Here is a 21,917-nt window from a genome sequence, read left to right on the forward strand (position 1 = left end):
GTGTTGCTCACCTCGGAAAAGCGGGCTTTTTATGGGGCAATCTTCTGCAGCAGCTGCAGTGCTTACCGCCTTGGGGTAGGAATCTTTCTTTCTTTCATTCTTTCTTTCTTTCTTTCTTTCTTTCTTTCTTTCTTTCTTTCTTTCTTTCTTTCTTTCTTTCTTTCTTTCTTTCTTTCTTTCTTTCTTTCTTTCTTTCTTTCTTTCTTTCTTTCTTTCTTTCTTTCTTTCTTTCTTTCTTTCTTTCTTTCTTTCTTTCTTTCTTTCTTTCTTTCTTTCTTTCTTTCCTTCTTTCTTTCTTCCTTTCTTCATTCTTTCTTTCTTTCTTTCTTTTATTGATGTCCGTTTTACATAATGGAGGAGGCCGAGATAAAAGCTGCTACAGTGCAACTTGAGAGGCCCTCGACTCCCTTTACACGTAGCAGGAATCTGAACCCCCTCTCCATCAAGAACACAGACCCGGACACGGGTAGTTTAAATAAATGTTTCTCTCTCTCTCTTTCCATCGAAACGACCCCCTCAGACGGTACTGAGCCCTTGTCCTCGGTCTTAACCGATCGCCTATCTATTGTGTCACCATGGCGGTTGTGGCTCGAGCATTTTGCTCTTATGGAAGAACTGCAGGGTACAGCCAAGGCGCCGCTGGTACCCACCAGTTTCCGAATGGCCAAAGATTTCCCCTCATCTTGCGTTCGGCTGCCATGGAGTTCTGGAATACGCGGGAAAATGGGGTGTTTAAACCCTTATCGTGCGCACCACAACACATTAGCCGCAGTGCTGCTGTCCAAGCTGAACCTGAGCCGAGAGAGAGAGAGAGAAAAACTTTATCATGGCAAGTGTGTTAGACCCCCCTTGGGTCCCTGGACCACCGCACGGTCCCACTCTACGTCGTAACGTTCATGCGAACACACAACACCACCATCAAAGCACCATCGTCACTTTGGCAGTGACACTGGTTGGTTTATTAAGGCGAAAGCCTTTAATGTCTCATCGTTGTAAGCAGCAGTTGTCGACAGAGAATGTCACGCTTTTCAGTTGGTCGAAACGGTCGTGACGTCACAGTGCGCCAATTTCAAACGGGGCCAATTGTACTTTGGCTAGTAACCATGCAACCAATTGAAGGGACCATATAGTGATGCTCCAAGTAAGTGGGACTGAGCTTAGTTAATTGCTTAATTACCCAATTAGCCTAATTAACTTCTCTAGTCAGGCCATATAAATAAATAAAACCTAGTAAGAAATTGGTCGAGCTCGGGAATCGAACCCCGGTCTTCGGAGTGCGAGACGAGCATGCTATCCACTCCGCCATGCCAGCTCGATGGTTTGGAATGAACAAAGGCACGTCTAGTGAATACGGTGTCTTCGCTCACTGCCATCCTCCTCCCTTCCCTTCCGGCGAGGTTTAGGTGTCCACCGAGATATGAGAGAGAAATACATTTCCTTTCCTCAAAAACCAATTTACCGACGAGCGAGGCGTAGACCCCCCCCCCCCCCCTCCCCCTGAATTTTGACGGGTGTCCACCGAGATATGTGAGACAGTTACTGCGTAATTTTCTTTCCTCAAATACAATTTTCATTTTCTTCATTACGGGCCATCTTCGTCTTTCTTCTTTCACTCCCACTTCCTCCGTTCCTCTACGGTGCGGTTCAGGTGTCCACCGAGATGACAGAGATTTACTGCGCCATTTCCTTTCCTCAAAAACCGTTGCGTTGAAACGGCAAGGCATCGCGCCGAACGGGTGGTGGCGTTCCGTGGACTCCCTGGCAGCGCTACAACACGCTGTCGCGTTCCACTCCTAAACGCGAAGCTTAAGCTTAAGCTTAATTAGCAGTTAATTAGTATTCAGTAATTAACCATTAATTAGTGATTTGTCATCACTTAGTAATTAGTACTCAATTACATGTGACGCCGCCAGTGCCACAGAAGCACTGAAAGTGGTGCGGAAAACGCTTTCGCCTCTACGCACTTTAGACAGTCAAAGTGCCCCCTGAATTTTTGGCCTCAAATGAAGATAGCACACAGCCACTGCGGGGAAGTGCTGCTGTTGCTGTTGTTATCCTCATACAATGGCACATACCCACACAGGGGGATCGGCCAAGAATTGGGGTGCACAGAGAGTTTTTCAGATGAAGTTTCTTCATGGACAGGGGAGTGGCCTTCTTCTTCTTCACCTCTTTATAATGGCACATACCCACATGGGGGGATTGGCCAAGGTATAGTGGTATACATAAGGAAATTTTCATAGGATTACGACAAAATATCGGAGCCAAACGTGAATTTGAAAAATGTATTCATGAAAAACGACAGAAGAATATTTGAAGTGAAATAACAAAGAACATTTTGACGAGAATAATAATAATATGAAAAAAACTCCGAGACTTTTAAAGGAGTTAGCAAATCAACCTACCAGTTGCAATTATGTAATCATGGAGATTCCCACAAATTGAACCTAATGCAAATCCTTTGGCGCTCGCTCCGAAGGATAACAACACTGGCAGAGATAACGGGAGCCCTAACCTGGAAAGAGGGACCTCCAGGTAAATCTTTCTCTGAAGTGCGAACTTTGGACAGTAGAGCAGGAAAGGGTCCACAGATTCAACGTCCCCGCATGAGTCACATAGGTTTGTCGGAGGCCACCTACATCTGCATAGGTATAAATTTAAACTAGGAATCCTGCACCGCAGTCGCGTCATTGATACCTCACACTGCCTGGTTTCTGCCTTCATTACCTTCTTTTCTTCTTCTTCCATTTCGTGTCTCGAGATACGAGCGTTGCCGACTCGCGCTCTGTGAAGACGAAGTAACTCCAGACGGCACGCATTTCATTATTATCGAGGAATCTCTTGGCACAGGCGGTCGCTAAACTCTGCAGTCGTCTCTTGCCCCAAAGGGCCAACCTGCAGAGATTTACCTCTTCCCTGTGAACTGAACGCCGTGGTCGCTCCAGTGTTTTTCCTCCTGCGAGACACCTTCGTGCTGGCTCTAGCTAAGGTGAGCCCAATGTCTGCTTCCGATCTTTGCGATCCCGAGATTCCACGCTCACCTCAACGATCGAGTTAACGGCTGCACTATAGGTATCGTCTTTGAAGACGGCTCCACGCTGATCTCGGACAAGTTGGTACTTCTGTGGAATACATAGAGATTGTTCTTCTAGGCATGGAATTGTGTTCTCAAAATAACAGGTGCTGACGTGTCATACGAAAAACATGGTGTACAAAGCGTGGATTAGGTATAGTCGAGGACCGTGAATTGATGAGTAAAGAATGGTTGTACTCTCCGGGGTTGCGGCAGGTTTCTGCTACTGCTAGAAAGGTCGCGAGTTCGAACCTGGCCGGGTCGATAGCATTTTGTTCCAGAGTATAGTAACAAAAATGCGCTGGCACGCTGAGATTTTGGCACAGGTTAAAACGTTTCATGTGGCAAAACATCGACCCATAACATTCAACTACTACGTGCCTCAGTGCCGACAGTGCAGCGTTCAGAACATAAATATTAGTGAAATGAGGTATTTTATTGTACGGCTCGCTAGTGCAGCCCTTGCTTAGGACCACCGTGAGGACAGTGCAAGGTCTGCTGCGAGTGCAGAAGTGATCCTGGCAGCAGGAAACGATCATACGTTGGAGGAAGCACGCTACTCATGTAGTCGTCGCGGTTGTTGCTCCCATCTGTTGTCCAACTGTTTGCTGTTGTCCCTACTGTGTTGGCTAATCACAAACTCCGAGGTGTTTTCACCACCCCGCGCAGAAAACCTTAACGCTTTGTCCCGGACTCAAGGATGTAGATCGCATTCGTACTTCTGTGCTGCCATGCTGTCCGCGTCAGCGAGCAGGCGAGCTTGGCAGTCCTTCATCCTCATAGGCGAGAAAGCGTTGACGTGATTACGCAGTGCTGGGAATGCCACCATGATGCCTTAAACTCTGGAAACCTTCCCTGATGAAACTTTCGCCCTAATTATCCACGACCTTGTCCATTGTCTTAGAGCATTAATGCTGCGGAAAAATGGCAATATTTAGAAACCCTTAAAGGCCTCTAAATACGATAGGGGGGTGGCAAAAATGCAATAACGAAGAACTGAACAGTTGAGAAAACTAGAAAAGCAGAACCATTGAAAAGGCAACAAGTATCAAAATGTGGCGGAACGAAAACGCGTAAAAAGAACGTAATCGCAATGAATGAACAGTACGAAACATAAAAATGAACTACAGTTAGATACCATGGACTAGAAACATAAACGTACCGTAAGCTAGAAGAGCCTGCAGAGACCAGGCACGTAAAGAAACCAAGCTCAGCTTGACTGCCATCTGGCGTTTTCCTCCGATTACAGGAGACGTGTCGTATTTGAAGTACGCCATGGCAATCGTCGTTCAGTCAGTGTCAGACTACGGAACACCGGAAAGTAAGTGTGGAAAATGACCAGCTAGACTGAAAAGAAGCGTACGTTCATACGTGACGCGCGCTATAGGGGTCGCTGTAGATGCAAGCTGCTGGACACTGCCGACGACGCCGTTGATTCTGCAGAGTTCAGCCAGGGTCAGGACTACGGGTTTGAGCGCCAAGTGCTCTGTTGCACGGTTTGTGAGGGATCACTATGGGCTGCCTATTTTTGACTAAGGCTGTACGCCAAACATACGTTGCACCTTAAAATTTAAAAAACGTCTTACCGCCGAACTCGAGGCTTTCCACTATCCCCCAGCCCGGTTTATCACACCTGCGTAAGCCCGAAAAGGGCGTGCATAAGTATTTGCAAATAACAGAATAACTAACTGGGTGAGTTGGTTTCTTGCTATCGTATGTGCTTCAATATTTACTTGGAACGAGAAATTATGGCAGCGCATATGATAACAGGGCTTCATCAGATATGTGGGCAATGTTTCAGGATGAATGTATCAGCTCACCCTCCGTAGAACCGTCGCAAAAGCAAAAATGTTCCTCGACTGTGAATGCTCATACGTTCGCTTTGCATGTTAAAATTTTATTGCATGTTGAAAATTTATACAGGCTGGTCAGAAAAAAAGAAGTGGTTTTAGTTGTGAGTCAGCACTGTGCTGTGTCCTTCCTTCTAGGCCCTTCTCTCGCGCTTTAACCAGGAAATTTGTAAATAAATATATAAGGAAGAACATTGAAATGAGATAAGCATCACTGCACTTAAATGCTCCCTGCTTACATGTGGAGTCCCGCCGCATCATCTATCGCATTTGCCTCGTGCAAAACTTCTATCATGTAGCTTCAGGGCACCCACTGCTAAAGCCACCGGTCAGAAGTCCAGTCGCCTTACCCTCCGTCACTGCATATCCAGTATCAATAGTAGTAGTTTAGCTATGAACAGTTTTTTCCCGGCGCAGTAACCTTCTGGAATGCCTTACCAAACGGCAAAGTTTTATGAAAAGATCACAAATTATTTCATTCGAAACGCGCCAGACTTTGCCAGAGCATCTAAACTTTTCGTCGGCCTTACCATGCATAATTGATTGACCTTCAAACATGCATACTGCCCCGCGTGCATTTTTTCCCTGTATTGTTACAATCCCTTGATATTCTTTCATAATTTTTAACATTTAATCTTTGTAGTATATGTGTTGATTGTCCTCGTCTCTTTGTTGCGAATGGATTTACATCAATTGCAGCCCTTCATGTAATATTTGCGGCCTTTAAGTACGGAATAAATTACTTAAATGAAGACCGAAGTAATATAGACGAGAAAGCTGACTCTGTCAATAAGAGTACGCGACTAGTGCTACATTGTGGTGGAAGTTTGTGCGGCATCTAACGGATGGCGTCGTAATCTAAGCAGAGGTTCAGTTTGAAAGTTCCTGAGTTGCCGTTCTCCCCTGCATTTCTTACCTGCCGCGGTGGCTCAGTGGTAAGGCTCCGTCTACCGAGCCGGAGTACCCGGGTTAGAACCCGACCGCGGCGGCCGCGTTTCGATGGAGGCGAAACGCAAGAGGCGCCCGTGTGCTGTGTGATGTCAGTGCACGTTAAAGATCCCCAGGTGGTCGAAATTATTCCGGAGACCTCCACTACGGCACCTTTGTCTCTTCCTTCTTTCATTCCTACGTTCCTCCCTTCCGTTACGGCGAGGTTCAGGTGTCCGCCGAGATATTCGAGACAGAAACTGCGCCATTTCCTTTCCTCAAAAACCAATTTACCAATTTACCCCTACATTTCGCTTCGCAACAGTGCCGACTGGTGGCGCTCCGGTAGAACTATGTCTGCGGCGATGTCTGTAACCAATAGATGGTGCTCAAAGGCGCGCCTACGAGAGGCTGGGTGCGTAGGCGGAGAGGACACGGATCTCTGGGCACGTGTCTTCCGCGTAGCATTACCAGCTCGTGTCGAATGCAATGCGACGCGTTCGAGTAGGCGCTCCTGTTTCTCTTACTGCGCCGTGGTTAGCATGAGAGCAAAATCTGGGCCTGTCGGTAGGCACGACATAGAGTATCAGATCACTGCGGCGACCCGCATTGGAGCAATGCGAAAGCAAAATGTCCACATACTATATCAACTTGCGTGGCTGTTCTGACGTCCGTTTATTATATCGACGCCCATGGCTATTTTGACGTCTAAGTAATTTTTCGCTTTCTTTCGCGCTGAATTAACTAATTACATCTCATCAACCAAATTTTTCCCACGGCAACATTTTATCGCACACTGTCTATCACAATCGCACTTTCACACATTTATCGTTACAGAACGACTTAATTGTGCGGACATAATTTGCGGACTCGTTTAGCGGACACTTTTACCTGACGCGACATAGCCCCATAATGCTTCCGCATTCTTAAAAACCAAAGTTGGCCTTGCTGGTGCCCGGTAAATGGCTCGGGCGTGGTTACTAGCGCGAAAGAAAAAAAAAATCACAGAAGAGGCTATACTCTTGTTAGGGCTTTGTCGCTGTGCGGAGGTTTGACCTCATTGACTGTTTCTCCTCTCTTTATCAGGCTTTGTGTACAGCGAAATCATAGACGACTCGTGTAAGTACTGTTATGGCGTGTTCATGCGAAAACTGATGAAACTGCACTTAGCGAACGCGTAGCCTATACATACTTTTATAGAGGGCTAGGAAAAGAATAAAAATAACAGTGCCCTTGTACCGCAGGCAGTATGACTACGGGCCATTGTCTGCTGTGTTTGCCACCAACGTAAATATGTACCGATATGGCTTGCATTTCTTGCAAAACGGCTTGCATGTTACTACAAAAAAAAATTATTCAGAGCTGGATTTTATTCCACGCTGTTGTCTATAACTAACGCTGCCATGCAATTGGGAGAAATGAGTAGCAATCTATCTGAAATCACTTCGAAACTTAATGTGATACTTGTCGTGTGGTCTCGGAAGGCTAATTCTATACTTATTGCATTTCAGACACCAAAAACGAGTAAGTGCAGCCCCATTGCTCTGTATCCCTCTGCGGGGAGTACAGGACGTTATTCCCAAGCAGCAGGCTTAAACCATATATGTGCACTAACCCTGTCGCCTCCATTATTTCACCGTTTTGTAGCGAAAGCTACACTACTATGGCTGCGAAGCATTTCGCCGTGAGCCTCCGAATGACCTTGAAACGACCTTGAGATAATTCAAGGCTAGCGTTGCTATACGCATATACTTAACCATGTGTGGTCCACATAGTGGGCCACATTTGACCTTGAACTTTGACAGATGACACGCAATTTACCGTGAGCCTCCGAATGACCTTGAAACGATCTTGAGATAAGTCATGGCTAGTGTTGCTATGCGCATATATCTGCACATGTGTGGTCCACTTAGTGGAGTACCTTCTACCTTGACCTTTGACAGACGACACGCATTTCGCCGTGAGCCTCCGAACGACCTTGAAATGACCTTAGTATAAGTAATGGTTGCACACCTGCCTTATCATGTGTGGTTCACTTTGGTGCTGCGCCACTTGCCCTTTGACCTTGTCCTTTGACTTTTGACGTCTGACCTTTGAAGCGGCCGGTAGAGGGCGGTAAGAAGCCACGTGGTCATCGCGTGGTGTCACGTGATTCAATTTACTGTTTTTACGTCCGAGTATGGGGTATATAAACCGGAGCTGTGCTTTCGCTGCTTGAAAACTCGGTTCAGCAGAGTTGAACCACTTTTATTTTTGTCCCTATCTCTACGAAGGGGCATTGCCTTTCGGCTCGAGCCATCACAGGTGTAAAACTCTACCTCTTGCCCCTCACCTTCTCACGTAGAGACTGCCGAAAGGTGACATTGCATTCACACCATCCTTGTGTTCTAACCGCAGAAATGTGGGCGTATTCCTTGCGCCAGCGGCAGCTTGCTCCCATTGACGTGTTACACTGGAGCGTTACAATTTGGTGGAGCGAGCTCATGAGCATGGCGATTATTGTGCTAACATTGGCGGCGTAGAACTGTGGCGTTTGTGGGCAGTTATGAGGCTTGGGCTATCTTGGGCTCTATCCTGGATAATCGTGTTTTTTGAGACACCAAAAAGGACTACACTGCGTCCGTGATCATTTTGTAGAATTGAAATAAGCCGCAGCAAATACCCAAGAGCCCAGACCTTTCAAGTTCGCAAACGCTCTCGTCTGCCATTTTTTAAATGCCAGGCCTCGCGGCTCCTCGCGCCATCTTGGAAGCTCACGTTGCACCGTTTTGATCGTCACACGCTTGTATTTTTGGGTAATGAAATACAAAAATAGTTTTTCTTCAGTTTACCATACCATTCCTCCTAGGAACGTCTTGCACAAGGCAGAAAGCTCTCTCATTCTGGCATTTAGATCAGTCAGTCAGTCGACCGACCGACCGACCGATCGATCGATGAATCGATCGATCGGCCAATCGGTCGATCAATCAATCAATCAATATATAATTCAATATATCGATCAATCAATCAATATATCAATCAATCAATATATCAATATATCAATCAATCAATATATCAATATATCAATCACTCAATCAATTTTATTGAATTTTTGGCTTACAGTGAACAAGTGTAAGCCAAGGAGGTGCAGGCAAAAGGCTTTACAAAACACTCAAGGCCTGCCCTTCTTAATTAATTAATTAATTACTTAATTAATCAGTCAGTCAACTTTTATTATCTTTTAAAAGGAGGAACATAGGGTTTTGTACTCATTACCGTGTGACAGTGATTTATATCAAAAAACTTAGAAATAAGTTAGGCTCTGATATTAAAAAAGCTAAGAAACAGTATTATCAGAATAAATTTTCAGCAGTCTCCAATTGCCCTAAGAAAATATGGGATTGTTTGAGCGACCTCATGGGAAGGGCGACAACCCATATTCCCAGCACATTAACATTCAATGGTGTTGAATACAGTGGCGCTGCTTTGGCAGACAAGTTTAATGCTCATTTCCTATCCTCTGGCGAATCATCTCAGAAGCAGAATAGAAATCATGAAATTGCTCAGTATATTGCCTCTCCAATTGGTAGTTCCATATTCTTGAATCCTTGCAGCGAACATGAAGTATTCACATTTCTTAGAAGCCTAGACAAATCCACTGCGGCAGGCGCAGATGAAATTAAGGCCGAGCCTATTATTGCTGTTGCCGATCTAATTAGCTTGCCCTTGCAGCATATATGTAACAACGCGTTAGTTCAAGGTATTTTTCCAGATGGTATGAAAATTGCCAGAGTGGTTGTTTTACACAAAGGTGGCCCTTATGACAATATAAACAACTACAGACCTATATCTGTACTCCCTTTGTTTTCTAAACTGCTGGAATATTTGATCAAAATCAGACTGTGTAAGTTCTTTGACGACAGACAAATTTTTGCTAACGAACAGTTCGGATTTCGTGAGAAGAAGTCAACAGAAATGGCATTGCTTAGTATAAAGGAAAAAATATTTTCTAATATGGATGACAAACAATTTACAGTTGGACTTTTTTTAGATTTCAGGAAGGCATTTGATTCAGTTAAACATGATATTTTATTTTATAAGCTACCGTTTTATGGCATTCGAGGAGTTGCCTTAAATCTGATCCGTACTTATCTTTCCGGTCGCGTTCAGTATACATGTTTGAATGGTCATCAATCACAACCTGGTCAATTAATATACGGTGTCCCACAAGGGTCTATTTTGGGTCCAGTATTTTTCATTCTTTATATCAACGATATAATAGCCATCCCTCGAACTCCCACAATAATTTTATATGCTGATGATACCAGTGTATTTTTTTCTGGCATGCATCTTAGTAATATTCAGGCTGAGGCAAATGCATGGTTACAAGAATTGTCTTTATGGTTGAATATAAATAAACTAGAGTTAAATGTTAATAAAACAAAGCTTATTGTATTTAAGGCACGTAACAAGCCTGATAACAGTGAAATTAATCTTACATTCAAAAATAGCGTAATTGAGCGTGTTTCTTCCTACAAATTTTTAGGCATAATCTTTGAAGAACACTTGAGTTGGACCCTGCATATTAATAAGATTCATGCCAGCATATCAAGGTCATTATGTGTATTATATAAACTTCGAGACCTTGTTCCGAAATGGCTGAAGTGGCAGTTATATTATACCCTAATTCAATCACATCTTCATTATTGTTTACTTGTTTGGGGATCTACAACGAAAACTAACCTCACGAGGCTGATAACATTACAGAAAAAAGCAATACGATATGTCGAAAACCTTGCATACAATGATCATACAGGTTTGTACTTCTCTAAGCATTCTATTCTAAAAGTCAATGAATTATTTGAGTTGAAACTGCTTTCTTATGTGTTTAACGATTTCAAACATCATCCCACTAAATATGTTCAATTAAACTCTAGTAGTGACGCGCCTTATAAATTAAGGCACGTCAGTTACAGAGTACCATTCGTAAGGACTAACTATGGAACCGAAATGCTTTCATATTTAATTCCCAGTCTTCTAAATAAACATACACAGGCCATAGAAATTATTCAGAAATCTGTTTCCCAAAAGTCATTCAATAGAAATGCTAAAGCTTACCTCCTTTCTCGCCCGAATGATTAAAATTCTTGATGTCCCTGTTTTTCCGTCAACTCTTTGAATTCTCGTGTTTTTCTTGTTGTGATGTGTCTTGTAAATATTTACTTTAATTATGTCATTGCAAAAGTATGCACCTTCCTCCTACTTTTACCTTGTATAATTATGTGTTGTTTTTTGTAATGAGAGTGTATGAAGCTCTTGCTTCTTTTGCCGCTTGTCGTGAGCATTGTGTCGGGTGCTTGGGCCCCGTCAGGCAGAGTGCATCTGCCTTTTGCCCCTGCATCCGAGACCTTGTTGTCTAAATAAAGATCTATCTATCTATCTATATGGAGAAAGGGCAAAGCAGATTAGTACTGTCGTTTGTGCGGAGGTCGGTTATTCGGATATTTGGTTCCTGATTACCGGATGCACGATCTAGGGTCAACAGTGGAGCACAGTGGCAAATTTGCCGCAGCCTGGGCTAAGTACATAATCCGTGCACTCATCCGTGGTTGTTGGCGCCGCAGCTTCGGAAGTGCGCATATGAGGACGATGTGCACAAAGAATACAATCTTATAAAAGAAAGTGCTTGCAGTGCGCCAGTTCGGTTTGTATGGCGAGGTAGCTAGATGGTTGTACCAGTGGTCTGCCCGCCCAACTTGGTCTTGCGCTGTGTCTTGAATGGCGATCCGTCTCCACGCTTTCACTATACCAATATCCCTGAAGAGAAAAGTATACAACAGCTGTATCTTACCGGTACTCACCTATAGGGCAGAAACGGGGAGGCTAACAAAGAGGGTTCGGCTTAAGTTAAGGAGAACGCAGCGAGCTATGGAAACAAAAATGATAGGTGTAACGTTACGAGATCGGAAGCGGGCGGAGTGGGTGAGAGAACAAACGCGGGTTAATGACATCCTAGTCGAAATCAAGAGGAAAAAGTGGGCTTGGGCAGGGCATGTAATGCGAAGGCAAGATAGCCGCTGGTCCGTAAGGGTAACGGAGTGGATTCCAAAAGAAGGCAAGCGTAGCAGGGGGCGGCAGAGAGTTAGGTGGGCGGATGAGGTTAAGGAATTTGCAGGAATACGGTGGCCGCAAGTGGCGAAGGACAGAATTAATTGGAGAGACATGGGAGAGGCCTTTCCCTGCAGTGGGTGTAGTCAGGCTGATGATGATGATGTCGCGGTGCACAGTGGCGGTTGGTAGTGTACCTGTCGTGGTCCTTGCAGGGACAGCAACGTCAAGGATGTAATCACAGGCGTCGTGTACACCCTGCTGTTCTTGGGAGTTGTCGGATTGGTCTTCTTCGTGTACTTAGCATCGATGGGCACTGGTGAGTGCAAATGCAATAGGCCTACTGCTAATGAAAGGACGCTAGCTAGGCTGGCCTCTCTTCCACGAGTTGCGGTGATGGGCATGTTTAATAACAAGACGTAAAGCTGCTCTTCTCAGACTTGAACATTGTAAAGGGGGGTCGCTATGATAAGCGATGCGCGCAGGGTGAAGATAAGCCTAGGGTGGAGATTCAAACCTCCTCCCTGCGAAGAGTTGTGCTGTCCCTCGAGCGATCAATTCCTAGCGAGCGCGTCAAATCTTCCGAGGAACTTTGGGCCTCAATGGCTGGCTGAAGCAGCGGAAGCATTTGCGGCTGTCAGCTGCAAAGAAAACTGGAGTGATATGATCGCGCTGTCAGCGTCTGCTGGGGTAGGCGTAAGGCATGGGTTTATCCAGAATATTTAGAACTAAAAGCACAGCACACTATAAGCAGAATAACGCGCACAATAGAAAGCATGACATAGATTATGAAATATGCGTGAAAATGTACAGCCGGCCAAATCTTTAGGTGGCGTGCGCGATGGTCGCGTTTTCCGTGCTCCTGCCCCTTGTGACGGAGCACACTTGCGAAAATATCAACTATAAGCACAACCTCACTAAGCCCGTGCTTAATAAAGAGCTTTCCGAAAGTTTGCTTCGTCGTAAAGAGCAGGAGCGCACAAAAAGCGGCCGTCGCGCAAGCCAGCTAAAGCTTTGGCCGGCTGTACAAGTAAATTTGCAAAAAGAACAAAAATTTCGATCGCTGTGTTTTATTGCAGGAACTACGGAGGTGTTAAGGTGGTTTTTTTGGTCGAGAAAGGGCACGCCTTCGTGACTGACGATAAAGTAGCCCCATGCGCAATGCCGGAGGCCACACAAGTAGAAGGGCAGTCGACGAGTCGAGCGTGTCCCGAAAAGCACACGGGCCTAGACAGGAGTGCTGACGACTGTACCTCAAGGCCATTCGAAGTGTTACACTACCTTGCTAACATCTCAAACAAGATAGGGATCTTATCTGTGGTGCCGGCGGTCTTCTGTCTCTTCTGTCTGTCTTCTGTGTGGCCTTAGCATTTTGACGGCCAGACCTGCCGCCCATCGCAATGCCGCTGAACATCGTAACAACTTGCGGTACTGGAGCCAATGGAAGGACCGTTTCCTCGAGAGATCAAAGTTAGAATTGGGGTCTAGAAGTCTCAGCTGCGAGTGTGAACGAGTGGTCTGGTCAGATGGCGCCAGGAGTGAGGGAAAGGAAAGTTGAGGTGAAAGATTGCTAAGAAAAATGTTGAACGATGTTTGCTAATGCGAAAAGAGTTTTAAAAGCTTTAACGGTTACATCAGGCTATTAACAGGTGGTGCTGTAAGTCACTTCAGTGTTTTAGCTTGCTTGCGACGCATGTCTGATCACATTTAGTGACGAAGTATGTACTGATGCGATGCAGATGACAGCAGAGGCGGCGCCGTTCCCGACTTTGAGTACGCCGGGGCCAAGCAGAATGGCCGGTACGGAGGCGAGAAAGGAGGCGGCAACGGGGGTGGTTCGTGGCGGCTGATCACCCGGCGACCCGGCATCATCACGCCAAGACCTGATGTTTCAGTGCATCCCGGAGACCCGTCACATGGTGCGTCAATGGAGTGCTTTAATTTTAAGCATGAAATACTTATCGACGCTGCAGACAGTTGGTCGTGTTCGGCCTTACAAAAGTATTATGCGAAGCATACTACTTTAGCTACCACTTCAGCCCATCACCGTGGTTGTGCGCCTCCAAATCACGTGATACATGACGTCACACCACGTGACACGATGACGTCACGACAGTGGAGAAACGGGGGCCCACCTCGCGCCGTCGCTGTGGTTGTGCGCCTCCAAATTACGCGACACGATGATGCCACACCACGTGACACGATGACGTCACGACAGATCACCGTCACGCGCTGGGAGAGGGAGAACGATGCCATCGCACAGACGCCGGAATGTCCTCGAGCGGCATTCCCGCGCATTTCGAACGCGCGTTCACACTCGGTGTAGGTGAAACGCTCGCTCCACCGGTTAGGCGGACGCGGCTTCCGTGGCAATCCAGGCGCTCACCCAACGCACGTCTCGGGGTTAGTCGGCGTTCCGCTGTAGCCATGCCGTTGTCTTCCCCCACGACGAAGGCTTCTAGTGGTTGTATTAAAATGACCAAGTGTTCAACCAAGGAAAGCCATGTATTACCAAGCCTAGCCATCAATATGCTTCGCATCTGACTGGGCTTAACCTTAGCTAAGCCTCAGCCATTTTTCTAAGGCAGTCTATAGACTGTCCACAAACTTCTGCCTATAAAGTCTATAGACTATCTATAGACACATCCTAGAGAACAGTCTATAGGCAATACAAATGCTGCAGACAGTCTATACTCAATCTATAGATTTATGGCCATACAGTTTTAGTAGACTTTCGTCTATAGGCAGTCTATAGACTATGCATAGACAAAAAATACCTATAGGAAGGCAATAGAGCTTATAAGAAGTCTATGGAATGTCTATAGCGGCCGGCACGGGCGCACGAGACACGACTTTGCTGTGCAACGAGGTCTCGTCTCTAGAAAGTGCTACTCCGGTAGTGCATAACATTTCATGCTTATGTCTACACTTGACCACGAGGGTTCGGTCATACAAACTGTGCTTCGGTTTCAGTGAGTTGTAGTTCGCGATGCTTAGTTCGCGAATACGGCTAATATCAGGCAACCCGCGATGTCGATAACATTAAGGACGTCAAGTAGCTGCGGCTGATATCGCAAGCGCGGCGTTGTTCGGGCACACCGCATAATGCCCAGTGGAGTAACAACACACATGCAAAATTGCTGGAGCTCTCTTCGTCTCCTCCAGCGCAAGTTGTTGGTTTTGACGCTTGAATAGCGTCTCCCTATTTCTAAAGACTGTCTCGGTCACCGGTGCCCATATTTTGGATGTAAGTGTACTCATGCCTATATTGCGGCTTATGTTCGTTGGGAAAAATTAGCGCGGTGTGCGGAATTTAGCGCAGTTTGTTTTTCAGAATATAGTGTTGTTTCATACTGCACTTTCCTTCTCGACAATGACGTGAACGTCATGAGGCTCTTCCTTCCAGTAACTATCAAGTGTGTCCATAGCAATAACCACTCTGCAATAGTTAAACAATGCTTCTAAGAATGCGGTGATAGCTGAATAAGATCAGTATTTATCATTCAGAGAGTATCTTTAGGAGGTTCATCGTGCAACCCATAGACCGTGTGTCGTTCGTCATTTGAAATGTGAGTTTCGGCAAGGTCCACAGCTTGGCTAGTACGAACGATTGCTACATATTAAGCCAAAAGACTGGACGTAGGCTGAGATGATAACGAAACGAACAACAGTGCTTAGGATGTGTCCACCTTTATTAGAAGGAGCTAAGTTAGTGCAACTTATGTGTAATCCCACTATAAGATTTCCACCTACATCCCTCTCTTTAAGTAAAAATATTAAGGCGAGAAAGCCTTTAATGCCTCATCGTTGTCGACAGAAGGTAGTCGGCAGAGATGTCACGCTTTTCGGTTGGTCGAAATGGTTATGACGTCAGAGTGCGCGGATTTGAAGTAATGAGGTCACCCACTGATGCCTGACATCCTCTTTTGGAGCAAACGACAACTAATAAAATAGTTGTCGTCTGCTCCGACAGGGGGCGTAAGGCGTCCGTGGGTGACCACATTACATACCTCATTACTCCGAACAAAGTCACGGATACAACCGAACTCATCGAAGCAGAGAGAGAGTCGTGCTAAAGAAGCAGTCAAAGTCGGCAGCCAAAGTGTGTAGTTGTAATGTGTAGTCAAAGTGTGTAGTCAAATAAAGCGCTAGTACAGCACAAAGTCTCGCATTCAATGCCAAACTGTGCGTCAGGAAAGGCTTTCGCCTTTCAGCACTTTAAAAAGCCAAAGTGCCCCTTAATTTTTTCACATTGCCTCTGAAAGACAGCATTTAATATTAGCTCGTTATATTCCTGCCCTTCCGTTGAATTTTGATCATCTGCGAAGTTTAATGTTTTAAACAGTAACCACGGCCGTGAAGACCACGTAGTGTATCATGTTGGATGTGTTGCTACACTTCATGTGGATTAAAATTCAATGTTGCTCTCCACGCGAATTTCATGGAAATAATAGAGTATGACCAACGCCACATCCCGAATTCATGTAGACTGCGCGTTTAGGGCCGTACCAAGCAAAGTGAGCAGGCTTGCTGGCTTGGACTCGTGCGAGGCATAAAATGTTGGCCACTAACTTAGGTTAGGCGTCCAGGAAAGGAAAAACACGGTGAATGTGTTATTTTTCGGTCACATCTGTGCCACAAATGGACGAAAGCAATTAGAAGGAACACAAAAATAGTAGATACTTCTCACCACGCGAAGTATGTGAGGCTTCGGGAGTTTGTATAGGACTGTCCCAACATGCGAAGCTTCGACGCCCTTGTTCTACAAGCTACAACGATTAAACAAGAAAGTTGGACTAGTTGGTGCTGGTACGCTGGCTGCGACATGCTAGCTAACGCGAATAAAACAGCGGACAGAGACAGAGAAAGAGACGGGACACACGCTATAGACATCAACTAAACATCAATATGAATGTCTAACGTGTTTCCCGTCTGTTTCTCTGTCTCTGTCCGCGGTTTTATTCGCGCTAGCTAGCTCAGTTTCAGTTTAGAGGGGTTTAACGTCCTGAAGCAACACAAGCTATGAGGGATGCCGTAGTGAAGGGCTCCGGAAATTTCGACCACCTGGGGTTCTTTAACGTGCACTGACATTGCACAGCACATGGGCCTCTAGAATTTCGCCTTCATCGAAATTCGGCCGCCGCGGCCGGGATCGAACCCGCGTCTTTCGGGTCAGCAGCCGAGCGCCGTAACCACTGAGCCACCGCGGCGGGGCCGCTAGCTAGCATGTCGCAGCCAATGTACAAGCTACAGCGGGACAACCATAAATTAATTGGATCGTCCCGTAATAAATGGTAATTATAGGCCGAAAGCAATGTGAAGTTATCGTACGAATGCTCTAAATAGCCGGCAGGCTCGAAGGTAGCGTGTCGGCCTGGTGCAGAAACTGAAATGCTTTCGTCAGACGCGCATGAGGCGTATGGTGCGTTCCGGTTCGCTAACCTAAGGCGCCCCGTTAACTCCTTTGTGGTGTTTAGGTCCCACGCCACGGACGACGCCCGAATGCCCCGACGACTTGCTGCCCGAGTATGACTCCGAGGATACAAGCGCCGTTACTGAAATGGTGACTACCCCCGAGTGGACCACCCCAACAACGAGCAGTACCCGCCGCACGTCCACTCGGCGGGCAACGTCAACGCAAGATACGCCGCGCACTCGGACTACACCCAGGCGCAGCGGCACCGACCTTGCCGCAGAGTTCATAAATGCTTCGCTCGACTGGCGACATCCGCCCTGCAAGGATTTCTACAATTTCGTGTGCAGTAAATACACAGGACGCAAGTCGGTGACAGAGGAGGTGGGTTCTCCTTTGAAAAATTGAGGACACTTTGGCAACTAAAGTGTTGAGAGGCGAAAGCCGAGGACACTATGTCGTGACGACTTCCGGTGGATGTGACTTCACACCATTACCGTGGCTATATCGATACCCAAATTATACATCGTTCGGGGATCTTAAGTGTTAATTACGCTTAATTATGCATTTTTTAAATTTAATTTGACAAAACTTCGACGTTTTCCCGACAGTTCTGTGACAATTTTCACTATGCCGTGACGACTTACGGTGGATGTGACGTCACATCGTTCCCGTGGCTATATCGACGTCCGCGCTATTTCGTCGCAATTTCGACCTTTTTTTGCCTATAATTAACTAATTAATCTACAGTCATCAAACTTGGCTTCTAGGTTAATTTTTTCCTCGTCTATCTGAAGCAACCATTGGTTTTCTCGGTCTTTTTTAGTTCCTGAGTAAAACGCGTGTGGCACGCTTTGTTATCGGACGGACGACAGTATGCGCCATTAAAAGCTTTCGCCTTAAAACGCATGGTGTTGTGCAGTCGGGAACAAAAGTCTCTTGACCACGTGCTCCGATGCCAATAATACTAGCCGCCGGCTAGAGACCACACTGGCGGAGGTGAAAGTCAAAATCCTGTTATTTCACCTCCACAAATGTGGTCTCCAGTCGGAGGCTAATACAAGAGCTATCGGCTTCGTTTACGGAGCACGCTGTCCGGAAACTTTTTTTCCCGCCTGTACATGCGGATTAACGTCATAAATCTGCACACGGGTAATGAGAGGCGTCGTTGAGGGTGGCTCCTGATTAATCTAGACCGCCGAGGGTTCTTTAAAGTGCACTTCATCGCAGAGCACATAAGAGTTTTTTTCACTCTGCCTTCGTCAAAATACAGTCGCCGCTCAGAGGGATTCGATCGTGCGTCCTGGGGCTCAGGAGGTGAATAATGTAGTCTCTGAGCAATTGTGGAGGCCCATTTCCGAATGAGTTCTTTTCTGAGCTCTGTAACTTAATCAGTGACACGATGATGATAATTAAAATTGTGTTCTTGTCTGCGCTCAGATTAGTAGTTACAAAGTTCTGGTGTGGCATCATCTTGCAGGGAAGGGAAATTTTTGAGAAGCACTCGATTATTGGGTAGTCGCCACGTGTTCCTTAAATACAACTCTGACAGACACAGAGAAAAGTGCATCGATGACAAACGGTCCGAATATCGTGAGACATGCAAACGTAGCTTTACATGCAAAATACCTAAGGAGCAACCTGGTAGGTGTTTGAAGGTTCTAGGAGTGTTAGACTTCTGAAAGGTCTAAAACAAGGAAACAAGTTTGTTGGGAACGGTAGAGCGTCCGGGTATTATCAGATAGTCAACTGTGCGCACACAAACAAGGATTTGAAAGTAACACAACTGCGCTTGCTGTGTACCCTTCGCGTCCTTGTTTGCGTCTGCGCAGTTGGCTGTGTGGTAATGAACGACCGACTCGCCTAACAACGTGCTCTCTTAATCTTCCGAGGGCAAGCTTGTTTTATAAGACACACCTTTTAAGCATATAATTTAGAGAACTATTAAATTAATTTCTAAAAGTTGGATGTAGCAGCGAACAATAACGTAGATGCGAGTAAGCTCATTACGATTAGACTGTTTAAACGAAGTGGTAAAACCTTTTAATATGGTATAGCCAGCGTAGAATGCCACTGTACCGCGGGTAAATAAAGGGTTTATGTGTGTTCCAAGAAACGTGATGCTTTCCACATAATGAGCAGCCTTGGGTTACTTAAAGGACACAGCGCGCTATTATTTGCTGGCAACGTCAACGCCGACAATTTTCGTGCAGAAGCTCCAACGGGAAAGGAATCCGTTGGTCGTGCTTCCTAGCGTGAACGGTGATGACAGAAAGCCACTCCTCGGTCACAAATCGCTGCCGGTCGCAAGCTGTTCAGAAAGACAACTCTTAAGCTTTTAAGGTGTTTGGCAGACAATTGTACAGATTGCGCACATGTGGCATTTGGTTCCTCCTTTCATCTCACAGTGTTCTTTACCTAATAGTTCATTTTTCTTGTTTGAGGCGAAATTAGCAACGTTTTCTTTGGCAACTAGCGAACGCAAAAAAAAATATTACTCAGAACGGGGAGCATGGTAGGACGTCGAGGTCAGGTTTCTTGCCTGCACATTTTGCCACCTGCGGAATTCGTTTGGAATTTAATGCGTTATGCTCATCTTCGAAGCAAAATATGGTTTTATGGTTTCTGTTTTAATATTAGGATCTCCTCACGGTTTTTGCACGTGTAAGAAGTTTTGTACATACAAGTAAAAATGAAAGTATTGCTGTTTTCCTTTGGAAAACTGAAGAGCTGCTTTTCTTGGCGCCTGCACAATTTAGGCGAGATAGTATCTTTCTTGAATCAAAATTACAAGTGGGAACAGAAAGGATTATTGGCCAAGACAAGGGCAAACTTTTGACGTTATCATATAATTGTGCGCCTTCAGACTAGCTCGCCCAGGTTCAACAGCTTTTAATCTTTCCTTCTTTTCCATCCTGTCAGATCGCGGACTACACAAAGCGAACTGCCAAGAAAATGCTCTTCGATATGGACATCCCTCCCAGCGGGCAGTCAGCGGCGGAAAAGGCTGCCGCCTTGTTCCAAGCGTGTAACCGCCTGGCATCAAGTCCAACGAACTCCGAGGTTTGGACCTTTGCTTATGGGCGCAGTGGTTAGCAGTGATCGATCATCAATAATATGTTATTGTAGAGCACCAACCGCTACCGCCAGTGTACCTCTAGCGCCTGTTACTAACAATGCATGCGCAATGGTGACGAGGGGTAGCCGTATATGGTTTCGCTATGCCGAAAAGCTCTGATGAACTTCTCTCCAAGTGTTTGTGTAAGTAGACAAACTTTTGCCCCGACAAAATATTCATCGTTGTTGTGACAACCACAAAGCGAGGCTTCCATTTCTTTTACGACGTAGTTGGTGCTCTATACGAAGGTCTGTTTTCTTTCTCTAGGTTTTTGTCATTACGATAAAAGATCGCTTAATAGAAACAAGACCTATCACGGACACACGAAGTAGTACGCGTAATTCTTCAGTAAACGCTACACAAAACATTACTTAACTTCATTGTCACGAAACTCCCGATGGCTAGTCCGTGCAGACAGACAATGATGCTACAGATCCGCTGAGTATCTCTTGGCTCTGCCAGCGTCGTAAAGTTGCGCTGTAGACTATGCCAGCTAGAGTGTTGTGCATCACAATACGCCACGCGGTAGAGTATGATGAAAAGGTATGTCAAAAACCTTGATGCAGAAAACTTACTTCGACTGTATTGAGGAAGGCAGCTTTGTTTGTTGGTTGGAAGGGACGCGGTGAGACACAGTTACTGGTAAACGAAAATGACGAAAAGGCGATATGTGGACACGACTGAGCGCAGGAACTTCTGTACTTCATGGCTGCTATATATAACTAAATGAAAAATGGAAAACGCAGATGCGGTTCACCTTTTCCTAAAGCCATTTGAAGGAAAGAGCGAGAAGTAGACACCATCGTTTAACTTGTATATTTTGTAGCTTTTCGTCGTTCTCTTTTAGTTACTGTGATAAAGCCAAATACATTATTTGGACGTTACACATGAATGCATAGGGAAATATTTCTAGTTTCTTCTTTTAATTTGTGGTGCAATTACAGTGTGCTTAATTTTATGGCTGAAGGATAATGGATTAGAAAGCAGAAGAAAAAACTACCGCATGCTGCCGGTGGAATCCGGACCCCCAACCTCTAAAATTAGCGTCGGGTGCTCTACCCACTGATCTCCGGTGGTGGCTGTCCAGTGTTCTAATTTCGGGGGTATCGATGTCGCGTGTAACCTAATCATGAGTGGGTTCACCAATGCCACTGTTGTTCATGCTGGCGGACGTAGTACATCCTATGTTGCTCATGTTGCTATGTTGCTATGGTGCTCCTGTGTTGCTCACGAGTCTCACGTGGGACGTGATCGAACGGTGGCGATGGGAGCTGTGCGAGAACCCTTTTGTGCTAGCTACCTCCTACCGACTAACCAGCCCAAATCTGTTTGAAATATATCGTGTTCCAGTTACAGCGGCTATGACGTCACAGCGGAAAATATTTTTTGTTTCAGTATGCGAAATCCGCCGCCGTCCTCACGCACACGCAATTTTGTCGTTAGCCTCAG

At 45.7% G+C, this 21,917-nt stretch overlaps 1 protein-coding gene across 1 annotated transcript in view; it reads left to right on the forward strand.

Annotated features, from left to right (window-relative positions):
* LOC149332228 (neprilysin-1-like) overlaps positions 1-21,917 on the forward strand; it is a 55,721-nt gene that overhangs the window by 13,773 nt on the left and 20,031 nt on the right. Inside the window, exons 2-8 of the mRNA XM_089557484.1 lie at positions 4,323-4,394; positions 6,937-6,969; positions 7,362-7,374; positions 12,153-12,256; positions 13,677-13,856; positions 17,415-17,734; positions 20,273-20,413. Of these exons, the coding sequence (XP_089413610.1) occupies positions 4,323-4,394; positions 6,937-6,969; positions 7,362-7,374; positions 12,153-12,256; positions 13,677-13,856; positions 17,415-17,734; positions 20,273-20,413 (863 nt within the window). The remainder of the gene's footprint in view (positions 1-4,322; positions 4,395-6,936; positions 6,970-7,361; positions 7,375-12,152; positions 12,257-13,676; positions 13,857-17,414; positions 17,735-20,272; positions 20,414-21,917) is intronic.

Source organism: Amblyomma mixtum, chromosome 8 (assembly GCF_055824585.1).
Source record: "Amblyomma mixtum isolate Tamu chromosome 8, ASM5582458v1, whole genome shotgun sequence".
Classification (NCBI taxonomy): Eukaryota; Metazoa; Arthropoda; class Arachnida; order Ixodida; family Ixodidae; genus Amblyomma; species Amblyomma mixtum.